The sequence below is a fragment of the Bos indicus genome, chromosome X (genome assembly GCF_029378745.1).
Source record: "Bos indicus isolate NIAB-ARS_2022 breed Sahiwal x Tharparkar chromosome X, NIAB-ARS_B.indTharparkar_mat_pri_1.0, whole genome shotgun sequence".
Classification (NCBI taxonomy): domain Eukaryota; kingdom Metazoa; phylum Chordata; class Mammalia; order Artiodactyla; family Bovidae; genus Bos; species Bos indicus.
Window position 1 is genome coordinate 59,687,308 of NC_091789.1, and position 19,741 is coordinate 59,707,048.

General features: G+C 40.4%; 1 protein-coding gene across 3 annotated transcripts in view; it reads right to left on the bottom strand.

Moving 5' to 3' along the window:
• Positions 1-18,894, bottom strand: part of MORC4 (MORC family CW-type zinc finger 4) — a 69,365-nt gene extending 50,471 nt beyond the window's left edge. The window contains exons 1-5 of one of the 3 annotated variants that reach the window (XM_070784601.1): positions 18,572-18,894; positions 18,379-18,451; positions 12,825-12,957; positions 1,671-1,889; positions 764-910 (exon numbers count right to left, since the gene is read on the bottom strand). In XM_070784601.1, coding sequence (XP_070640702.1) covers positions 764-910; positions 1,671-1,889; positions 12,825-12,957; positions 18,379-18,451; positions 18,572-18,673 — 674 coding nt within the window. In that variant the 5' untranslated portion in view covers positions 18,674-18,894. The remainder of the gene's footprint in view (positions 1-763; positions 911-1,670; positions 1,890-12,824; positions 12,958-18,378; positions 18,452-18,571) is intronic. The other 2 variants (XM_070784602.1, XM_070784603.1) reach the window with 2 other exon arrangements.
• Between the last annotated feature and the right edge of the window lie 847 nt (positions 18,895-19,741).

Consider the following 19,741-nt stretch of genomic DNA (forward strand, 5'->3'; position numbering starts at 1 on the left):
TTTAACTAAGTTTTATCCAACTAAGAAATGAGGCAAAATACTTGACCTATGGAGAAAAAGAAGAATGAATATATCTGATACTGCATGAATATATCTGATACTGTATTCTATTAAACATAAAAGTAGCACTTCTATTTTATACTAAAGGCTTTTTGGTTTCAATGGACACTATTTCATTTAACATGACAAGGTGAGACAAATGACATATCCTAAACTATTTCTAGGTAGCTTTATTAGCTCTAAACATATGACCTGAAGTCAACTTCATTATAGTTCAAATTTATCTGCTTCAAAGATTTTTCTACTTCTGATCCAACTACTCTGAAAGCACAAATACACATGTCCTTATTATTTTAAGATTGTGTTGTGCTTTGTTACCCTAAATTTTCTTCCTTATACTTCATTTTCACTGTCAAATAGGTGAAATAACTATCACTGACCTACCTCTAAACAGTGTCTTTGAATACACAATAGATATTTATAATGGATTTGGAAGATTTTAGAATAATATTGAACTATCTTGATGGTAACAGCTTCAGGATATGTATACAGGTCTCCACATTATTAAGCTGCATATTTTACCACTAAGAAGCACTGTCTCAAACAGAGCTGTGGTTCTAAGAAAGTTAAGGAAAAGTATGCAGTGAGATACAAACATGTATCAAAATTTATCTACTCTGCTTCTCTATAGAAGAGATTTATTAAAACATGCTTCGTTGTATTGCTTCTGTTTATTAGAATCTATCACTCTTGGATACCATACCTGCGGATGTTCCAAATGAGAACACGAGTGCCTTTTTTGCCTGGGATGGCATCAAACTGGGACAGCAGGTCATTTTCACTGTTGAAAATTGAATAGTTCAAGATGGCTTCTAGGCTAGGCAAGGAATCCTCAGTAATAATCATTTTTTGTAAAACCAAGTATAGTCAAAGAAAAATTATCATCTTCAGAAGATGCTATTACAGGAAGATCTGCCTTTTGGGTTTCATGTTTAGACAAAATATAGACATAAAGATATAAAGCATGAACATTACTGCTTCCGAAGAAAGGGAAGCAGGGGGAAATGCAGAAAGATTATAGAGACTAATACCAAAATCAGTTACCCCTGCAGAATATTGCTTCAAAAATTCCATGTAAATTAAGACGGTCCTATACTTAAGAAACAGATCAAAGTCTGAGTTTTTAGACTCTTTGGAAGCAATGAGTTCAAACTTTATTGCTATACTGTCTGCGTAAAGATAACCTGGTATCTAACAAAAATAATAGCTTGCTCAGTTACAGAAAAATCAGCTATTCAGCTGTCAGATAAGCTAATGAACAGTATGTTTCTAGGAGGGTGACACAAATATAACTACTTTTAAGGGGGAAAAAGAGAGAAGGCCCCAGGAACTGTACTGTAAGAGTGGTGAGGGGGTGGAGAGAGTATATAGATCAAATCATATAACAATGAAAACTGCAAAATAACTAAAACATTTCTGTTTCTTCCAATGATCCATTTATTTTAACAATGTTTAATAGGGTGAAATTCTAGTTAAATTTAAGACATCTGAATACCTCTTTAAATATGAAAACTTTTGATAGCTGGATTTGACCTGAAGAAAGAGGTTTCTATCAAAATTGTCAGTTTAGACTAATTTTTAACTAACATTTCCCATTTCCAGAAAGGATATTGTTTTGCTGGTTGAATGGAACAATTGGTACAATAACTGCTTGGGCCTGGACGCATTCCAGATACGTCTGTGATAGGAGTCCAACAGTGAGAGTGCCCCCGTTCTTGGTGAAGACAAGAGCATCCTTTCCTAGCCGCATGGAGCCTGACTTGAAACCATTACCAAAAACTCCGATGGGACACTGGCTCTTCTTTATGACTTTATCTGTAAAGCCAAAGCTGCAATTACACAAGAAAAAAGAAATCAGAAGAAATCAGAAAGATAAAAGAGCATCCTAAGATAGGTAGGCCAAATGTTTGGCTTACAAATGAAGAACACTTGTAAAAAGTTCTTCCTTTTGGTATTTCTGGGCAAAACTATTAAGTGAAAACATAGGAAATAACCATGGGGTAATGGCACTGATTTTCCTGTGTGGTTTGTGTGTACATAAACACTTCCACTGCATTAGAGTCACATATTATAAAGGTAAAGGTAGCCTCTTTTCACTAACAGAGGCTATGGCACAGCTGCCTTTCTTGTTTAGATAAAAGAGCTCTGTTAATAGAAAAGTTAGGGGAAGATGAGCAGGGTAGTTATCTCAGAGTACACCTGAGAGAGGGTAACGAGAGTACCAGATACTGACACTAGTCAGAGGTATGAGGCAGAGTAGGCATCCCTAACCTGGTTATGTCACTCTCTAGAAATTGCAAAGTCAGAGGTTATGTATCTTGCAAATTTCAACTATTCACTCAAAGGATAACACTTCCAATTCTTACCCTCTGCTCCATCTGCTGGGACAGTTCATTGGAATGTGGCCAAGGGATAAAAATAGGTAGTTCTGCCTCTGAATATCAGCAAACAGCTGCAGTATAAAGTCTCTCGTGTTTTACTAAGGGCCTTTCACAAAGCCACCTCAACAATCTCTGCGGCCCCTTAGGATCAGCTTAATCTAGGAGCTAGATCCTTCCCCTTTCTTCTATTTCCATCCAAACACACAACAAAATGACCAAACCAAACAAAAATTAAAGACATGGAAAGCTAGAAAATAAGTATTACCTTCATATATCTTCTCTCATGACAAATAAAACTAATTTTTTAAGGACGAGTTCTCTCTAGATGGACTAAGTTTCCAAAATTGTACACTACCATCCATTCCATAAATATTTACTGAGCCCCTACTATGTCCTGTGCATCATGCTAAGCAGTGGAGACACAACTGTTAATATAAGAAACATGATTCTTGCCCTCACGGTTTACAGTGTAAGGAAAGATTTCGTATATTACAGATCAGATGTTTTTCCAACATCAGTAAAATAGATGCTTTACCTGCCATGGCTGAGCAGCTTGGCCTTGGCTCCAACTCTTTTAATTGGGGTGAAGTACAATCCCTGGGTTGGGAAGATCCCCTGGAGAAAGGAATGGCCACCCACTCTAGTATTCTTGCCTGAAGAACTCCATGGACAGAGGAGCCTGGATGGCTACAGTCCATGGGGTCACAGTCGGACACGAACTGAGTCACACACATACACACACCTGATTTCTACTTCCTGGAGGTGGGGGTTTATGTTTACTCACTAAGGAAGGAGGATCACCATTTCATTTTCAAGTGTTACAGGATACCATTGTGTCCCTTGAGATGAGACACTTTAAAAGACCTTTGTGTATCCAGCAAATAAATCCAATCACATAAAAAGGTAATTTCTAGGGTAGAACTTCCTTTGAAAATACCAAAAGAGCATTGAGCTTCTGCAGTCTATAGGCCTTAGCAATCCAGAAAGTAAACTTAAAGAAGCTGGTTAAGATTCAAGCATTCCTTTCCCTCCTGTGATAGAATTACCTAAAAACAACAGGGTTGTGAGGAGGATTAAATGTCACACTATGTGTATAATATAACTTACAAAGTAGTATTCAAACTTCAATTTTTTACTCTCTCTCTCTGTCTGTCTGTCTGTCTATTTCTCTCTCTCTCTCTCTCTCTCCCTCTCTCTCTCCCTCTCCCTCTCCCTCTCCCCCACCTGCTTATGTGTGCTCTTTCTCTTTCTCTCCCATGTGTGTAAGCTCTTTCTCTCTTTCTCTACCAGCCCCGCCCCATGCACACGTGCTAGCATGCTCCTCCACTCTCTTCTCTTCTTCGAGGGTGGATTCTCCTGCTATCTTCTAAATAAAATAGAGCTGTAACACTCAAAAAAAAAAAAAAAAAAAAACAAAAAAAAAAAAACTTCAATTTTAAACTCTAGAAGTCATTCAGAATGGTCATATGCTATCATCTACTTCTACTTCAGATCTAATGCATATCTAAAACTCAGGGTTCTTTATAAACAGTAATCTTACCTACCATGTGAAATGGATCTACAGAGTTATTTGGACTTTAACCTTCTCTAATGCTACCAAGAAAATAATGCTTTATTTTCTTGGGCTCCAAAATCAGATGGGGACTGCAGCCATGAAATTAAAAGACGCTTGCTCCTTGGAAGAAAAGCTATGACCAACCTAGACGACATACTAAAAAGCAGAGACATCACTTTGCTGACAAAGGTCCGTCTAGTCAAAGCTATGGTTTTTCCAGTAGTCATGTATGGATGTGAGAGTTGGACCATAAAGAAAGCTGAGTGCTGAAGAAATGATGCTTTTGTACTGTGGTGTTGGAGAAGACTCTCAAGAGTCCCTTGGACAGCAAGGAGATCATACCAGTCAATCCTAAAAGAAATTAGCCCTGAATATTCATTGGAAGGACTGATGCTGAAGCTGAAACTCCAATACTCTGGCCACCTGATGCGATGAACTGACTCATTGGAAAAGACCATGATGCTAGGAAATACTGAAGGCAGGAAGAGAGGGGGATGACAGAGGATGAGATGGCTGGACGGCATCACTGACTTGATGGACATGAGTTTGAGCAAGCTGTGGGAGTTGGTGATGGACAGGGAAGCCTGGTGCACTGCAGTCCATGGGGCTGCAAAGAGTCAGACATGACTGAGCGACAGAACTGAACTGAATTCTACCTAAGCTTCAATTAGGTGGTCAAGGGAAAGTGGTGAAAATAGGGAGATTATATTGCTTCTTTAATTTCCTTACCATTTCTGCTTGTTCTGCCATCTATCATCTTTTCCCCTTCATAACTATAAACTTTCATTGTATTTTAGCTTATATGGTGGTGGTGGTGAAGTTGCTAAGTCATGTCCGACCCTTGTGACCCCATGGACCATAGCCTGCCAGTCTCCTCTGTCCATGGGATTTCCCAGGCAAAAATACTGGAGTGGGTTGCCATTTTATCCTCCAGGGGACCTTCCCAACCCAGGGATCAAACCTGGGTCTCCTGCATTGCAGGCATATTCTTTACCGACTAAGACTACCTAAGGTTGAAAAGATAGGTAGTGGGGCAGGGCAAGAACCAGAAATGCCAAAGGATAAGAACGAGATGAGAGGAGCTGGATGCTCTCAGTTTGTTTTTGTTGTTACGTTACCCTTAACTCTTCCTCTGTGTTCTTTTATTCCACTTGCATTCCCGTATTAGGTTTTCTATTTAACTGAAAAATCTCAGAATACATGCCAGATACCAATCAAATCGCTGCCTAACATAAATGTATTCACAATAAATAACAGAATTGTAGGAATGAATCTTATATAGTTTGGTATGTGTGTTAGTCGCTCAGTTGTTTCCAAGTCTTTGAGACTTCATGGCCTGTAGCCCACCAGGCTCCTGTGTCCATGGAATTCTCTGAGCAATGATACTGGAGTGGGTAGCCGTTCTCTTCTCCAGGGGATCTTCCTGACCCAGGGATTGAACCCAGGTCTCCTGTATTACAAGCAGATTCTTTAATTTTCCATAGACATTTTGTCTTAGGTGATTTCTCTTCACCAAGTAAGTCCTATTCTATCTCCTTAATAAAATAGACAACAGTATTTACACACCAAGTGGGCTCTGTGAGTGGAATCCAGGAAAATAGCAGCTTCTTTCCAAGTTCCTTAAAAAAAGTCAACTCTAGAATCTAGAGAGGTAAATTTAAACTGGGACTCTGATCAATTAAAAAAAAAAAAAAACCTTAGCAAATTCATGGACATAAAAGGGAAAGTACTGCTGTTCTCTAAATGTACTGGTGATATAATGTGTAGCATAAAATAATGAAAGGATACTAAGCATACTGCTATTCTCTGGCTGTTGTTCTAGAAGAACAGACCTATTAGGAAATACACTTCTTAAAAGAGGTTTTCCAACAAAGGCAGCCGAATATAGACTAGTTGGTTCACACACTATCCCCATAAGCTAAACAGAATTAATTTTGAACCTTAAAGGAATTTAATGATAGGCTTTTTCTTTTTACCTTAATTTTCATGAGATTTTGTATTTATGGCAGAAACTGTTGCTTACTTACATAACTATTTTATTAGCCTGAAAATATAAGGGTAGCATAAAAAGTTGGAAAATGTGAATAAGATTATAATAAATGTTATAAGTCAAATAGAATTTCTGTAGGCTTAATGATTTTGCATGATTACCTCCGTTATTTTTTCCAAATACAAAAGAATATGACCCCCAAACAGAAAAATTAATATACTTAATAAAAGTTTTCAATGCTACCTCTAATATTCAACTATTTTAGAACAAATTGTGGTACATGGAATCCCTGGCTAGAAGTTAGAATTGGACTAAATAATCTCTTTTAAATAAATGGGACCTTCTAACTGATTCAAGTTTGTTTCAAGATATGATCAGAAATAAAGTCCAATACATATAATTATACTTAATCCAGGACTCATTTTTTTTTTCTAATTTTATTTTATTTTTAAACTTTACATAATTGTATTAGTTTTGCCAAATATCAAAATGAATCCACCACAGGTATACATGTGTTCCCCATCCTGAACCTTCCTCCCTCCTCCCTCCCCATACCATCCCTCTGGGTCATCCCATTGCACTAGCCCCAAGCATCCAGTATCGTGCATCGAACCTGGACTGGCAACTCGTTTCTTACATGATATTTTACATGTTTCAATGCCATTCTCCCAAATCTTCCCACCCTCTCCCTCTCCCACAGAGTCCATAAGACTGTTCTATACATCAGTGTCTCTTTTGCTGTCTCGTACACCAGGTTATTGTTACCATCTTCCTAAATTCCATATATATGCGTTAGTATACTGTATTTATGTTTTTCCTTCTGGCTTACTTCACTCTGTATAATAGGCTCCAGTTTCATCCACCTCATTAGAACTGATTCAAATGTATTCTTTTTAATGGCTGAGTAATACTCCATTGTGTATATGTACCACTGCTTTCTTATCCATTCATCTGCTGATGGACATCTAGGTTGCTTCCATGTCCTGGCTATTATAAACAGTGCTGCGATGAACACTGGGGTACACGTGTCTCTTTCCCTTCTGGTTTCCTCAGTGTGTATGCCCAGCAGTGGGATTGCTGGATCATAAGGCAGTTCTATTTCCAGTTTTTTAAGGAATCTCCACACTGTTCTCCATAGTGGCTGTACTAGTTTGCATTCCCACCAACAGTGTAAGAGGGTTCCCTTTTCTCCACACCCTCTCCAGCATTTATTATTTGTAGACTTTTGGATCGCAGCCATTCCGACTGGTGGGAAATGGTACCTCATAGTGGTTTTGATTTGCATTTCTCTGATAATGAGTGATGTTGAGCATCTTTTCATGTGTTTGTTAGCCATCTGTATGTCTTCTTTGGAGAAATGTCTATTTAGTTCTTTGGCCCATTTTTTGATTGGGTCATTTATTTTTCTGGAGTTGAGCTGTAGGAGTTGCTTGTATATTTTTGAGATTAGTTGTTTGTCAGTTGCTTCATTTGCTATTATTTTCTCCCATTCTGAAGGCTGTCTTTTCACCTTGCTAATAGTTTCCTTTGATGTGCAGAAGCTTTTAAGGTTAATTAGGTCCCATTTGTTTATTTTTGCTTTTATTTCCAATATTCTGGGAGGTGGGTCATAGAGGATCCTGCTGTGATGTATGTCAGAGAGTGTTTTGCCTATGTTCTCCTCTAGGAGTTTTATAGTTTCTGGTCTTATGTTTAGATCTTTGATCCATTTTGAGTTTATTTTTGTGTATGGTGTTAGAAAGTGGTCTAGTTTCATTCTTTTACAAGTGGTTGACCAGATTTCCCAGCACCACTTGTTAAAGAGATTGTCTTTAATCCATTGTATATTCTTGCTTCCTTTGTCAAAGATAAGGTGTCCATATGTGCGTGGATTTATCTCTGGGCTTTCTATTTTATTCCATTGATCAATATTTCTGTCTTTGTGCCAGTACCATACTGTCTTGATAACTGTGGCTTTGTAGTAGAGCCTGAAGTCAGGTAGGTTGATTCCTCCAGTTCCATTCTTCTTTCTCAAGATCGCTTTGGCTATTCGAGGTTTTTTGTATTTCCATACAAATTGTGAAATTATTTGTTCTAGCTCTGTGAAGAATACTGTTGGTAGCTTGATAGGGATTGCGTTGAATCTATAAATTGCTTTGGGTAGTATACTCATTTTCACTATATTGATTCTTCCAATCCATGAACATGGTATATTTCTCCATCTATTAGTGTCCTCTTTGATTTCTTTCACCAGTGTTTTATAGTTTTCTATATATAGGTCTTTAGTTTCTTTAGGTAGATATATTCCTAAGTATTTTATTCTTTCCGTTGCAATGGTGAATGGAATTGTTTCCTTAATTTCTCTTTCTGTTTTCTCATTATTAGTGTATAGGAATGCAAGGGATTTCTGTGTGTTGATTTTATATCCTGCAACTTTACTATAGTCATTGATTATTTCTAGTAATTTTCTGGTGGAATCTTTAGGGTTTTCTATGTAGAGGATCATGTCATCTGCAACTAGTGAGAGTTTTACTTCTTATTTTCCAATTTGGATTCCTTTTATTTCTTTTTCTGCTCTGATTGCTGTGGCCAAAACTTCCAAAACTATGTTGAATAGTAATGGTGAAAGTGGGCACCCTTGTCTTGTTCCTGACTTTAGAGGAAATGCTTTCAATTTTTCACCATTGAGGATAATGTTTGCTGTGGGTTTGTCATATATAGCTTTTATTATGTTGAGGTATGTTCCTTCTATTCCTGCTTTCTGGAGAGTTTTTATCATAAATGGATGTTGAATTTTGTCAAAGCCTTTCTCTGCATCTATTGAGATAATCATATGGTTTTTATTTTTCAATTTGTTAATGTGGTGTATTACATTGATTGATTTGCGGATATTGAAGAATCCTTGCATCCCTGGGATAAAGCCCACTTGATCATGGTGTATGATCTTTTTAATGTGTTGTTGGATTCTGATTGCTAGAATTTTGTTAAGGATTTTTGCATCTATGTTCATCAGTGATATTGGCCTGTAGTTTTCTTTTTTTGTGGGATCTTTGTCAGGTTTTGGTATTAGGGTGATGGTGGCCTCATAGAATGAGTTTGGAAGTTTACCTTCCTCTGCAATTTTCTGGAAGAGTTTGAGCAGGATAGGTGTTAAATTTTTGGTAGAATTCAGCTGTGAAGCCATCTGGACCGGGGCTTTTGTTTGCTGGAAGATTTTTGATTACAGTTTCAATTTCCGTGCTTGTGATGGGTCTGTTAAGATTTTCTATTTCTTCCTGGTCCAGTTTTGGAAAGTTGTACTTTTCTAAGAATTTGTCCATTTCTTCCACGTTGTCCATTTTATTGGCATATAATTGTTGATAGTAGTCTCTTATGATCCTTTGTATTTCTGTGTTGTCTGTTGTGATCTCTCCATTTTCATTTCTAATTTTGTTGATTTGATTTTTCTCCCTTTGTTTCTTGATGAGTCTGGCTAATGGTTTGTCAATTTTATTTATCCTTTCAAAGAACCAGCTTTTGGTTTTGTTGATTTTTGCTATGGTCTCTTTTGTTTCTTTTGCATTTATTTCTGCTCTAATTTTTAAGATTTCTTTCCTTCTACTAACCCTGGGGTTCTTCATTTCTTCCTTTTCTAGTTGCTTTAGGTGTAGAGTTAAGTTATTTATTTGACTTTTTTCTTGTTTCTTGAGGTGTGCCTGTATTGCTATGAACTTTCCCCTTAGGACTGCTTTTACCGTGTCCCACAGGTTTTGGGTTGTTGTGTTTTCATTTTCATTCGTTTCTATGCAAATTTTTATTTCTTTTTTGATTTCTTCTGTGATTTGTTGGTTATTCAGCAGCGTGTTGTTCAGCCTCCATATGTTGGAATTTTTAATAGTTTTTCTCCTGTAATTGAGATCTAATCTTACTGCATTGTGGTCAGAAAAAATGCTTGGAATGATTTCTATTTTTTTGAATTTACCAAGGCTAGCTTTATGGCCCAGGATGTGATCTATCCTGGAGAAGGTTCCATGTGCGCTTGAGAAAAAGGTGAAATTCATTGTTTTGGGATGAAATGTCCTATAGATATCAATTAGGCAGGACTCATTTTTTAAATTCTCTAAAATTAAACAGACTTGTGGTTGCCAAGGAGAGGAGGAGGGAGGTATTGGGATTTGGGGATCAGCAGATGCAAACTGATATACATAGAATGGATGAACAAGTCCTATTGTATAGCACAGGGAATTATATTCAATATCCTGTGATAAACCATCATGGTTTATCCCATATATACATATATATATATATGTATATATGTATGTATAACTGAGCCAGGTTGCTGTACAGCAGAAATTAACACGTTATAAACCAACTACATTTCAATACAAATTTTTTAAATTCTCTAAAATTAATTTTTAAATATGAGGAACAACTGCCCAGCTCAAATTAGTGGGAAACATATTTGGCATGAGAATGTCAAAAAAATCCTATGGTTACTACAGTTTCTGCCTGTTTTGTTCCTTGTGAAGGAAGCAAAATTTTGAATGAATGATATTCATCCTTTATATCTGAACTCAAATGTCATTTCTACATGGTCATCTTTTTTGATTCCATAGACTAGATTAGATCCCTCTGCTATATACTCTCATAGAAACTACTTTTCCTTCACAGCACTTAAACCACTAGTAGAATAACCTATGTAGTTGTACTACTAGTCAATTATTTTGTATCTTTTTCACTAAACTGCCAGCCCCTTGACAACAAGGATCATGTCTGTCTGGTTCACCCCTTTATCTCCAGTGACTCTCACATAGGTAGGTGTTCAGTAAAAATTTGGTGAAAGAATCTAGAACAAAAGAGACAGTGTTAGTCACTAAGTTGTGTCTGACTCTTTGCGACCCCATGGACTGTAGCCCGCCAGGCTCCTCTGTCCATGTCATTCTCTAGGCAAGAATACTGGAATGGGTTGCCATTACCTTATCCAAGGGATCTCCCTAATCAGGGATTGAACTCAGGTGTCCTGCATTGCAGGCAGATTCTTTACCATCTGAGCCACCAGGGAAGCCCAGAACAAAAGTTGTTGCAATTACTGTTGCAATTATTTTGAAGCCATCCTCTTCCCTTCTTCCTGCCTTATAATTGTAAGCACCAACTCTCACATATCTAGTTCCACAAACAAAATAGAAGGTGGTAAGATTCATTGTGCCCACTATTTGACACCCATATCACTAGGATAACGTGTGGTGGGAAGGAATCAATAAGAAGATAGGTGATTTTAGGAACAAAACTAGTACATACAGATTTAGACATAAATATTTTGGTTCCACCCCACCTAAAATCCTATTTTTCATAATATAAAATATTAACTTTAGGTGATAAAAGTGAGGCTGTAAGTTCAAAAATAGGGCCAACTCCATACCTTCACCAACATACTGGCCATGTTCTTATTTCACTTCTAGAAGCTTTCCCCAGATATTCTTTTAATTATGAGGATCTGAGACATATGGTACACAGATTGCTGACTGGTAAAATATAACCAACTTTATAATTGGTTATGCCCAAATTTCACTTGTTTGATGACTCAAAAAGATTTCCCTAGAAACAGGGTTAGAGAATTAGAATACCTTCAAAGAGAACTATAACCAAATAAATCTCTTCCATTTTTATAGTTCAGAGCCCTTGCCCTCCTCCACTGGTACTCATGCTTCACACACTAGTGCAGGAAGCCACATGGAGAGTGCTGCTACTGCTGCTGCTAAGTCGCTTCAGTCGTGTCCGACTCTGTGCGACCCCATAGACGGCAGCCCACCAGGCTCCCCCATCCCTGAGATTCTCCAGGCAAGAACACTGGAGTGGGTTGCCATTTCCTTCTCCAATGCATGAAAGGGAAAAGTGAAAGTGAAGTCACTCAGTCGTGTCCGACCCTCAGCGACCCCATGGACTGCAGCCTGCCAGGCTCCTCCGTCCATGGGATTTTCCAGGCAAGGGCACTGGAGTGGGGTGCCATTGCCTTCTCCACACATGGAGAGTAATAAACCTCATTTGCTCAAAAAGGAAGCAAGAAGGAAAGAGTTAAGGAAGCTCTCATCTTTCACTGAGTGATATATGAAGATAATAAAGTACAAACTTACATTCTTAATTACAAACCTTTTAAAGTAATTAAATGAATTGACACTGGCAACAGAAATCTATATTACCAGCTTCAGCAGTTAGAAAAGAGAATTTCCTGACTGTAATTCTTCTGCAAAACTTTCAAAGATTATGTGTATGACGTCTTCTGTATCTTTTGTGGGGCTTGATTATACCTGGGAATGTCCATGGTTCTAATCTATAAACTGTTATAATGCCAATACTCTAAGAGTAATGCCAATATTCGCTCTAAGAGTGAATTTAAGTTAACACAAATTGGAGAAGGTCTCAGATCAATGAAGACCTCCAGGTCTTTAACCTTGCTGTTCTTTTTGCCTGGACTCTCACCCTTGCCCCCTTGTACCTTTACCTCATTAAATTCTACTAATCACCCCTTAGATCTCAGCCTAAACATCATCTCATCTAAGAGGCTTTGCCTGACCTTCTGGATCAGATAGGGCTCCCCTGATGAGTTATCTCATTGCATCCTATACTTTTCTATCATCATACCTATGATTTTTTGTTATGATTAATACTTGACTGTCTGAATTGCCAGCTAGACTCTAGTCTAGACTCTAGACTCTAGTCCCATGAGGTCAGGAAGAGTGTCCTGTGTCCTGGCACATAACAGCTGCTCAATAAACATTTGTTGAATGAATTAAAAGGAAGGAAAATATTAAAAGAAAATTATTAAGCCTTAAATAGAGTTCATGAACTCAAGACAAGAGAAAAAGAATGAAGGTATCTTTACCTGAGCATTCGGTGTAGTTTATGAGGTGTCATCCCACATCCATCATCAGTAAAGGTCAAACAAGTTTTATTCTTGACCTCTTCAACATCTATAAAGACCGTCCTGGCGGATACATCTGGATCTACAGCATTATCTGCAAAAGGTAGAAATCTGTGATATTAGATCTCTTTTTCTAATATTCTATTAAAATCTCTAGTTCAGTGCCCCTAAGACATAGAAACTGTCATTTATTCCCTTCATGTGAATGTCCCAGAAGGTGAGCAGGGAGCATTAATGGTATGGGGGAAGAAAGGTTTGACAGCAGATGGGTTTATGAAGCTGATTTCTAGATTTCATATAATGACTGATGTGCAATCTGCCTTTTTCTCTTCAAACTTCACGGATTATGGGAAAAGTAAGTCCTCCATATACAAAGCATTTTGCCCCATTTTTGTCTTATTAACTTCTTATCTTTTAGCCACTTTACTGCTCACAGACATATACAGTAAAGGGTGGTTATGGAGAAGAGTCGAATCTGCAACTTTGTTACAAATAGATACACACCACACACATTAGAGTTTATTGCGAAGATTTTATTTTTTACTTTTCTTTTATATCACCTCCTCCATTAAAGAACACAGATATTATCACCATCCCCATTTATAGTATGAGAGGCACTGAAAGAGGTTAAAACCAAAACACTAACTGCCTGCCTAGATCCAAACGATGTAACAAGCATGCTTAGAAGAGTGAGTCTGCTTAGGTATTCTGTAATAGTCTTGAAGGTGAGACTGTCTAATTCTCATTAAATGGAGAACATAGAATTAAAGTAGGGAAAAATATATAGAAAGTTTTACAATTCTTTCTGGGTTAGGTCTTCACAATGGGTTATTTATCCAAGAATCCAAAGACATCAAATATAGCCATATTCTAATATATGTGCCATGTCTGCAACCCCAGGGGATGACATTAGCTAAATAGTCACATCTTTTTGCCACAGGTGCCAGTTTACATAATTGCCAGTCATCGACACACGTGGTACAAAAGTCTCATTAGGGCTCACTGGCTGGAGTGGGAGGGCAGTTTGTGCAATCTGTTGGACTGGTGCCTCAAGCACTCCTGCCTTTACTGGCTCTTTAAACAAGACAAAGGCCTTCCCTCCCACCCACTCCCCTTTCCCTGGGATCCTACATTGATTTACTGATACCGTGTGGCTGGGCTGGGAGATCTGGGTGGGGTTCTGGTTGTATATTCATCCCACTACCAATGTTCAAATCATGGCAGTTCTTTGTGGGGAACATCACTTAGCAAGAGAAGTGTTGCACATATTCAAAATACCAGTTTTTGTAACACAATTAACAGTATCAGTTACAACCACTTAAATGTGTGGAATGTCCATCAAACGAAACAAGACAGATTAATTTCAAGGGCCACAATGGTGTTGCCAGAATTACTGATAAAACTGTCACTGACTGTAACCCAGAAAGTCTTAACAGCATTAGGGCATCACGGATAGCCCCAGAAGGGGATTCAAAGGTCTGATAGAGTCAATCTTTAAGGACTACGTGGGGCCAAGCCTTGTGTCATGTGATAAATCAAGTGGACCAACTTTTGGCAGGAATTGTTAAGTCTGACATGCAATAGTGCCTTTATCAGAAAGACAGTGTTTTACTTTGTAATAAAAGGCAGCAGGTTTTTTTCTTTAACTGACAGGATTCAGGATTGTGAAGGCACCTACATTGTTTCAAAAAACTACTTGGCAAGTAGGCCTTGAATTGTTTTAGAACCTATCAATCACGGCTACTGGCAGTCAAGGCCATTGAGACTGATGCCCTTAACTTGTCAACCAACAGGACATCATTTCTACTTTGAAAACTTGGGACATAGAGGGATTTTTTTCCCCTAACACTTAATGAACATTTACAATTCAAACATATAATGCATATCAATTCCAATTCTGCATTTATATAACCATATAGTCAATGAACCAGCTTGCAAGCCTCTCACAAAAATCACTCCCCGCCCCCCAGCCCCCGGTTTTATTGTCAATTTCGCCCAAACTTTACTAGGTGCTTTTTTTAAAACAGAAACCTACAAACAGTTTTAAGGTAACAACCAGGAGCAGCTAGAAATTTTATCTCCTTGGCTGGAAGTGGGTAGAATACAAGGGGGAGAGGGCACAGCAGAGGCCAGGGTCAACTGGGGCAGCAGGGGAAAAGAGATCAGCAGACAGACCAGCAGCAGTAAGCACAGCTTTGCACTTATTTTTGGTTTTAAGTAGCCTTCCACTTGGCCTCAACAAATGAAGTTTTAATAACAGGTTGGCCTCAATAGATGAACTTATAATAAAAAAGGTACCAATCTGGCAGCTGGTTTCAATTTCTGTTTAACCTTTCAAATGTTATCAACACATAGCACATGCTATCAAATCTTACGGAATCTATCTTCTCCCATGGCCCAGCCCACCTGGCCTATGACCAGGCAGGGTAGAGAGAACTCCTATTCAACTCCCTTGGCCCACCACTTAGGTGAGAGCTACACTACCAAATCCTGGGATGTCCTTATCCCCTCACTTGGCTCACACAGTCTCCTGTGCTCTCAGATCCCAAATAATCTCTTAACCTAGCCCATGGTACCCTCAGTGGGAGGACTCTAACTCCCCTCAGCCACCATGTAGGTAACAGCATGAGAAACCAAGTCTCAGGGACTTTATGTTATCCCCTAACCATGTGACTGACCCGTGGTCTAAAAAAAATCATAACTGAACCTTCACAGCTCATTCTAACCTGGGAGGCAATGAGAAAGTGTCCCATGACAGCATCCCTGGAGAGACAGGATGGCGAGTGGGAGATAGCTGGTTTTGATATAGCTCTTCCACCCATCCCCTCCTGTTCCAGGTGAATGGCCTATGACAATTCCTGCAAGGTTGTCAGGGCCAAGCTGTGGCCCTCCCAGACATCCAGGAAGTATCTAAAACTGCTCTCATCTAAAATTAAGGTCATCATCTTCTGACACAAGCTTATTCTTCCTCTCTCCTCTCTCTCATACACACAAACACACACACAGTGTCAGCATTCAAATGACAAGTTTGAAATATGAAAGTCATTTTTTGTCCCTCTCTCTTTCTTACACTATACACCCCTAGTCTCTCTTACATCTTCATATTTCTATTTCCATTGTCACTTTCTTAGTTTACAGTCTGTTCCCTCTCATCTGCATTGTTGTGGTAACCTCCTACCTAGTCCTTCAAAGCCTTGTCCCTCTTTGCTCCCATTCATCTTATACAATGTTGCAAGATTAACTTTCCCTAAGCACAGCTCTGACCACAATATTCCCTTGATCAGAAAACTTCAGATTAAAAGCCCAAGTACCGGAGCCTCCCGGTCTCATTTTGGTCACAGCTCACCATTCTAACTTCATTCCCTACTTAGTACTTAGGGGTAAAAAGACCTGCATTTAAGTCCTGGGTCTGCCACTTAATAAACACACAATCATGGAAAAGTCAACTAAATTATCTGAGCCTATGTATCCTTATCTACAAGATGAGAATAATGATGACAATGGTGATGCTGCTGCTATTTACCCCAAAAGGTATAGTTAAAAATATATTTGTGAAAGCTCCATGTAAACTCTCTAAGGACCTATAGTTTTAACTCTTCATGACATCCATGTTCCAATTAAACTCAGCTACTCAGTATTCTTCATGACTTTGTGGATGCAGTTGTTCCTTTTGCTTGGAATGCCCTCCCTCCCCACACCCATGCCCACATGTCCCAATCCTTCAAATCTCAGCTCAAATGTCACCTCTCCAAAGCCTTTCCTAACTCTCCTTTTCCTGGTAAGCTGGATGTCACCCCTCCTTCCTTTGGACTCCCACCGTACCCAATGTGTCCATCTTTGCCGATATATCACTTTCTGTTTTGCAGTTATACAAAGAATAAACCTCTGTACATGTTTTCTCTCCCCTACTAGAAGATGAACCTATGCTGTATTCATTTTTGTATCTACCACAGTGAATGCTCAATAAATATTTATCAAATGAATGGTTCACCAGAAAATTAATGCATAAGTGGAGAAGAAAACTACTGAAGGAAAATCTAAAGTGAAAGCTTCAGATTACTAGTTAACACTTTGCTCTCCCTTTTCTCTATTATTAATATGACAGATAGTTGTGACTGGTTTTAATTTGTGTTGGTATCTATGTGTGCAGGCATGTGTGTGTATGTATATAATACACCTGTATACTTGCACTTGTATGGGTCAGCTTAGACAGGAATTAGGTTCTTTAAGTTAATGCTTAAGGCAAAAATCATATATATTCAAAACTACAAATGAACACTTTAAAAATCACCCATCAAGTTCAGTACACAGCACAGCATAGGTATACATGGTTCTGCACAGTGCTACTGTGAGGGAACAAGCTTCTGTCTCTCATTTCTCACTAAGTAAATTGGTGGCTTTCCCCTCTTTTTCTCTTTTGTAAATCACATGCACCTAGATCTCACTCCACTGAGAATTTCCCTCAAGGCATGGTGCAAAATCTTAAAAATACAGTCCCTGTTCTCTAGGATTCAAAACGGGGCAATGTCAGTTTTTCTCCTTCACCTTCTAACGAACAGTCATACATATTGTAAGCATTCTGTGTTGCTGTGAAAATAATCACCCTAGTTCCCCATCACCCTTGCAAGTATCTCTCCTGCTGCCCACTGACTTCTCGCTCAAGACAATTCACACTGCAGGGCCACAGCGATTGCTTAAGTGGAGCCTGGGGCTCATTTGGGGGAGCTTTGAAACCATTTTCAAGATTCTGTTCTGTGCTACTTTGCCCCAGAAACACCTTGCCATAATTTTTGAAACATTTGCAATGTGCTCGGTATGCTTCTGCCATTTTGTCCAGGAATGTTTTTCTTCTTTGCTTTCCACACAGTATTTAGCACACTACTGCAAAAGCTGGTGTACTTGGCTTCAAGGGATCAACTGAAAACGCTTTAAAAGCAAACATCGGTGGAGCGAGAGGTTAAGTGCTCAGTTATTCATTCCAGCGGTGCGAGGGCGCTCTTGGATCGCGGACCCAGCGCTCCACAGTCGCAGGGAGCCAAATGCACTCGTGTCATCTCTTAAGAGATGTCCCATCATTCCCAGACTCTCTGGTCCCAAAAGTTAAAGAACTCCGTTTTCCAGACTTTTCTTCATGCCCCTTTGCTAGCCTGGCGCCCTCCGTGTGTCGCTGGCCCCCGTGGAGCCCAGCTGCCTCGGGGCCCGAAATTTGTGTGCATCTCCTTTTGATTATTAACTAAGCTACCCTAAAGCGCCTGGAACGTCACGGGCCAGAGAGAAAAACCACACGGGACTAACTCTTGGGTCACATCTTGTTTCCTCAGCTTTATCTGCGGAACTTCGTCCCTGGCGACGGAGCCGACCCCCTCCGCCGCCTGCGAAGCCGAGACCGGTCCCGACGCCCCCACCCCTGCCCCGGCCCTCCCCACGCGGCTCTGCACATTCCTCTCGCGTCCCCGGTACCACGTTGGCACCTCTGCCTCGGGCGATCGCGGCCAGGCCCGCCCTCGCCACTCACCTAGCAGCTCCGCGATGGCACTGAAGGGTCGCGTGTGGCTGCTGGAGTTGCTCTGTAGGTAGCGAGGGCTCATCTGGGGGCGAGAGAAGGTCCCGTCCCGAGTGAGGCCTCGGCCCGCCGGGCCCTCCCCGCGCGCCCCCCGCAGCCCCGGGGCCCGCGCGCGCGCGTCCGCCCCCTCGGGCCCCCGACCTACCGTGCTCAAGCGGATCCCAAAGGCCTGCGGGCCGCTGCCCGGCCTGGCCAGCGCGCTACCCGGCGCGCCAGGGCCCGCGGGGGCCCCTCGGTACAGGAGCATTTTTTTGGCCGCCAGGATACTCTTTTGCCGCTGCCGGACTACTCGCCCGGCCGTCCGGGACTGGCTCTCGCTTGCTCCCACCCGCAGCTGGCGGGGGCGGGGCGCGCTACAGCCACCTGTCCGGGGCGGGAGGGGTGAGGCCGGCAGAGCCGCGCAGTGGCCCCGCCCTGTCAGCACCTCTCCCAACCCGCAGACTGCCGAGCCGGCAGCGGGGCCGTACAGAAATATGGCGACCTCCTGACAGCCGCTCCTTGATCCCCGCCCCTAATTAATTCTTGGCGTTTGCCATAGGCCAGGACGCCGAGCGGGAAAGCGCGGGGGGGAGGGGGCGGGCGCATGGGGAGGGGCAGGAATAAGGCGAGGGGAGGGAGAGGGTGTAGGGATTTCTGGAAGAGTCCCAGTTCGGAGGCATGACTAACGGGCAGGATAAGACAAGTCTTAGAAGTTCTGAAAACTACAGTTTTGCTATCTGGGGAGATAGCAGGCAGGCTCGCGTGATGGGAAAGCATTCAGACTATTTTGCCTCAAATGCCTCCAGAAGCAGCCAGAACTTTTCAGAAGGCAATTGGCAAATCATCTTCAAATCTTTGCAAGCATGCAGGGAGGCTGTTTATGAAAGAAGAAATTGGAATGCACTTACATACCGCAAGTAGGAGATGGGGGTTAGGTTATGCAGTATCCACAAAACGGAATACTATGGAGTTCTTAAGGACCGTGTTTGCAGATGAAAATTTATTCATGTGGAAAATATTTATGAGGAAATTAAGGAAACAGGAGGTCACCGAATATTGTGTAACGTGATACCTATTTTTATTGGAAAAGCAAGTACATACATATATGTATAAATATGCATGTAGTCTCTCTCTCTCTCTCTCTCTCTCACACACACCCCCCCCCCCCACAATGAGAAACACCTGAAATGATGTATTTCAAGATGTTATCTCCAGGTCCGGAATTATGAGTTTTTCCGTTTTTTCTTACTTGCATTTTTACACTTGTACTATTAAACAAACATACACCATTTGATTATAGAAAAAACATTTGTATTTATTTTTTAAAATATAATGG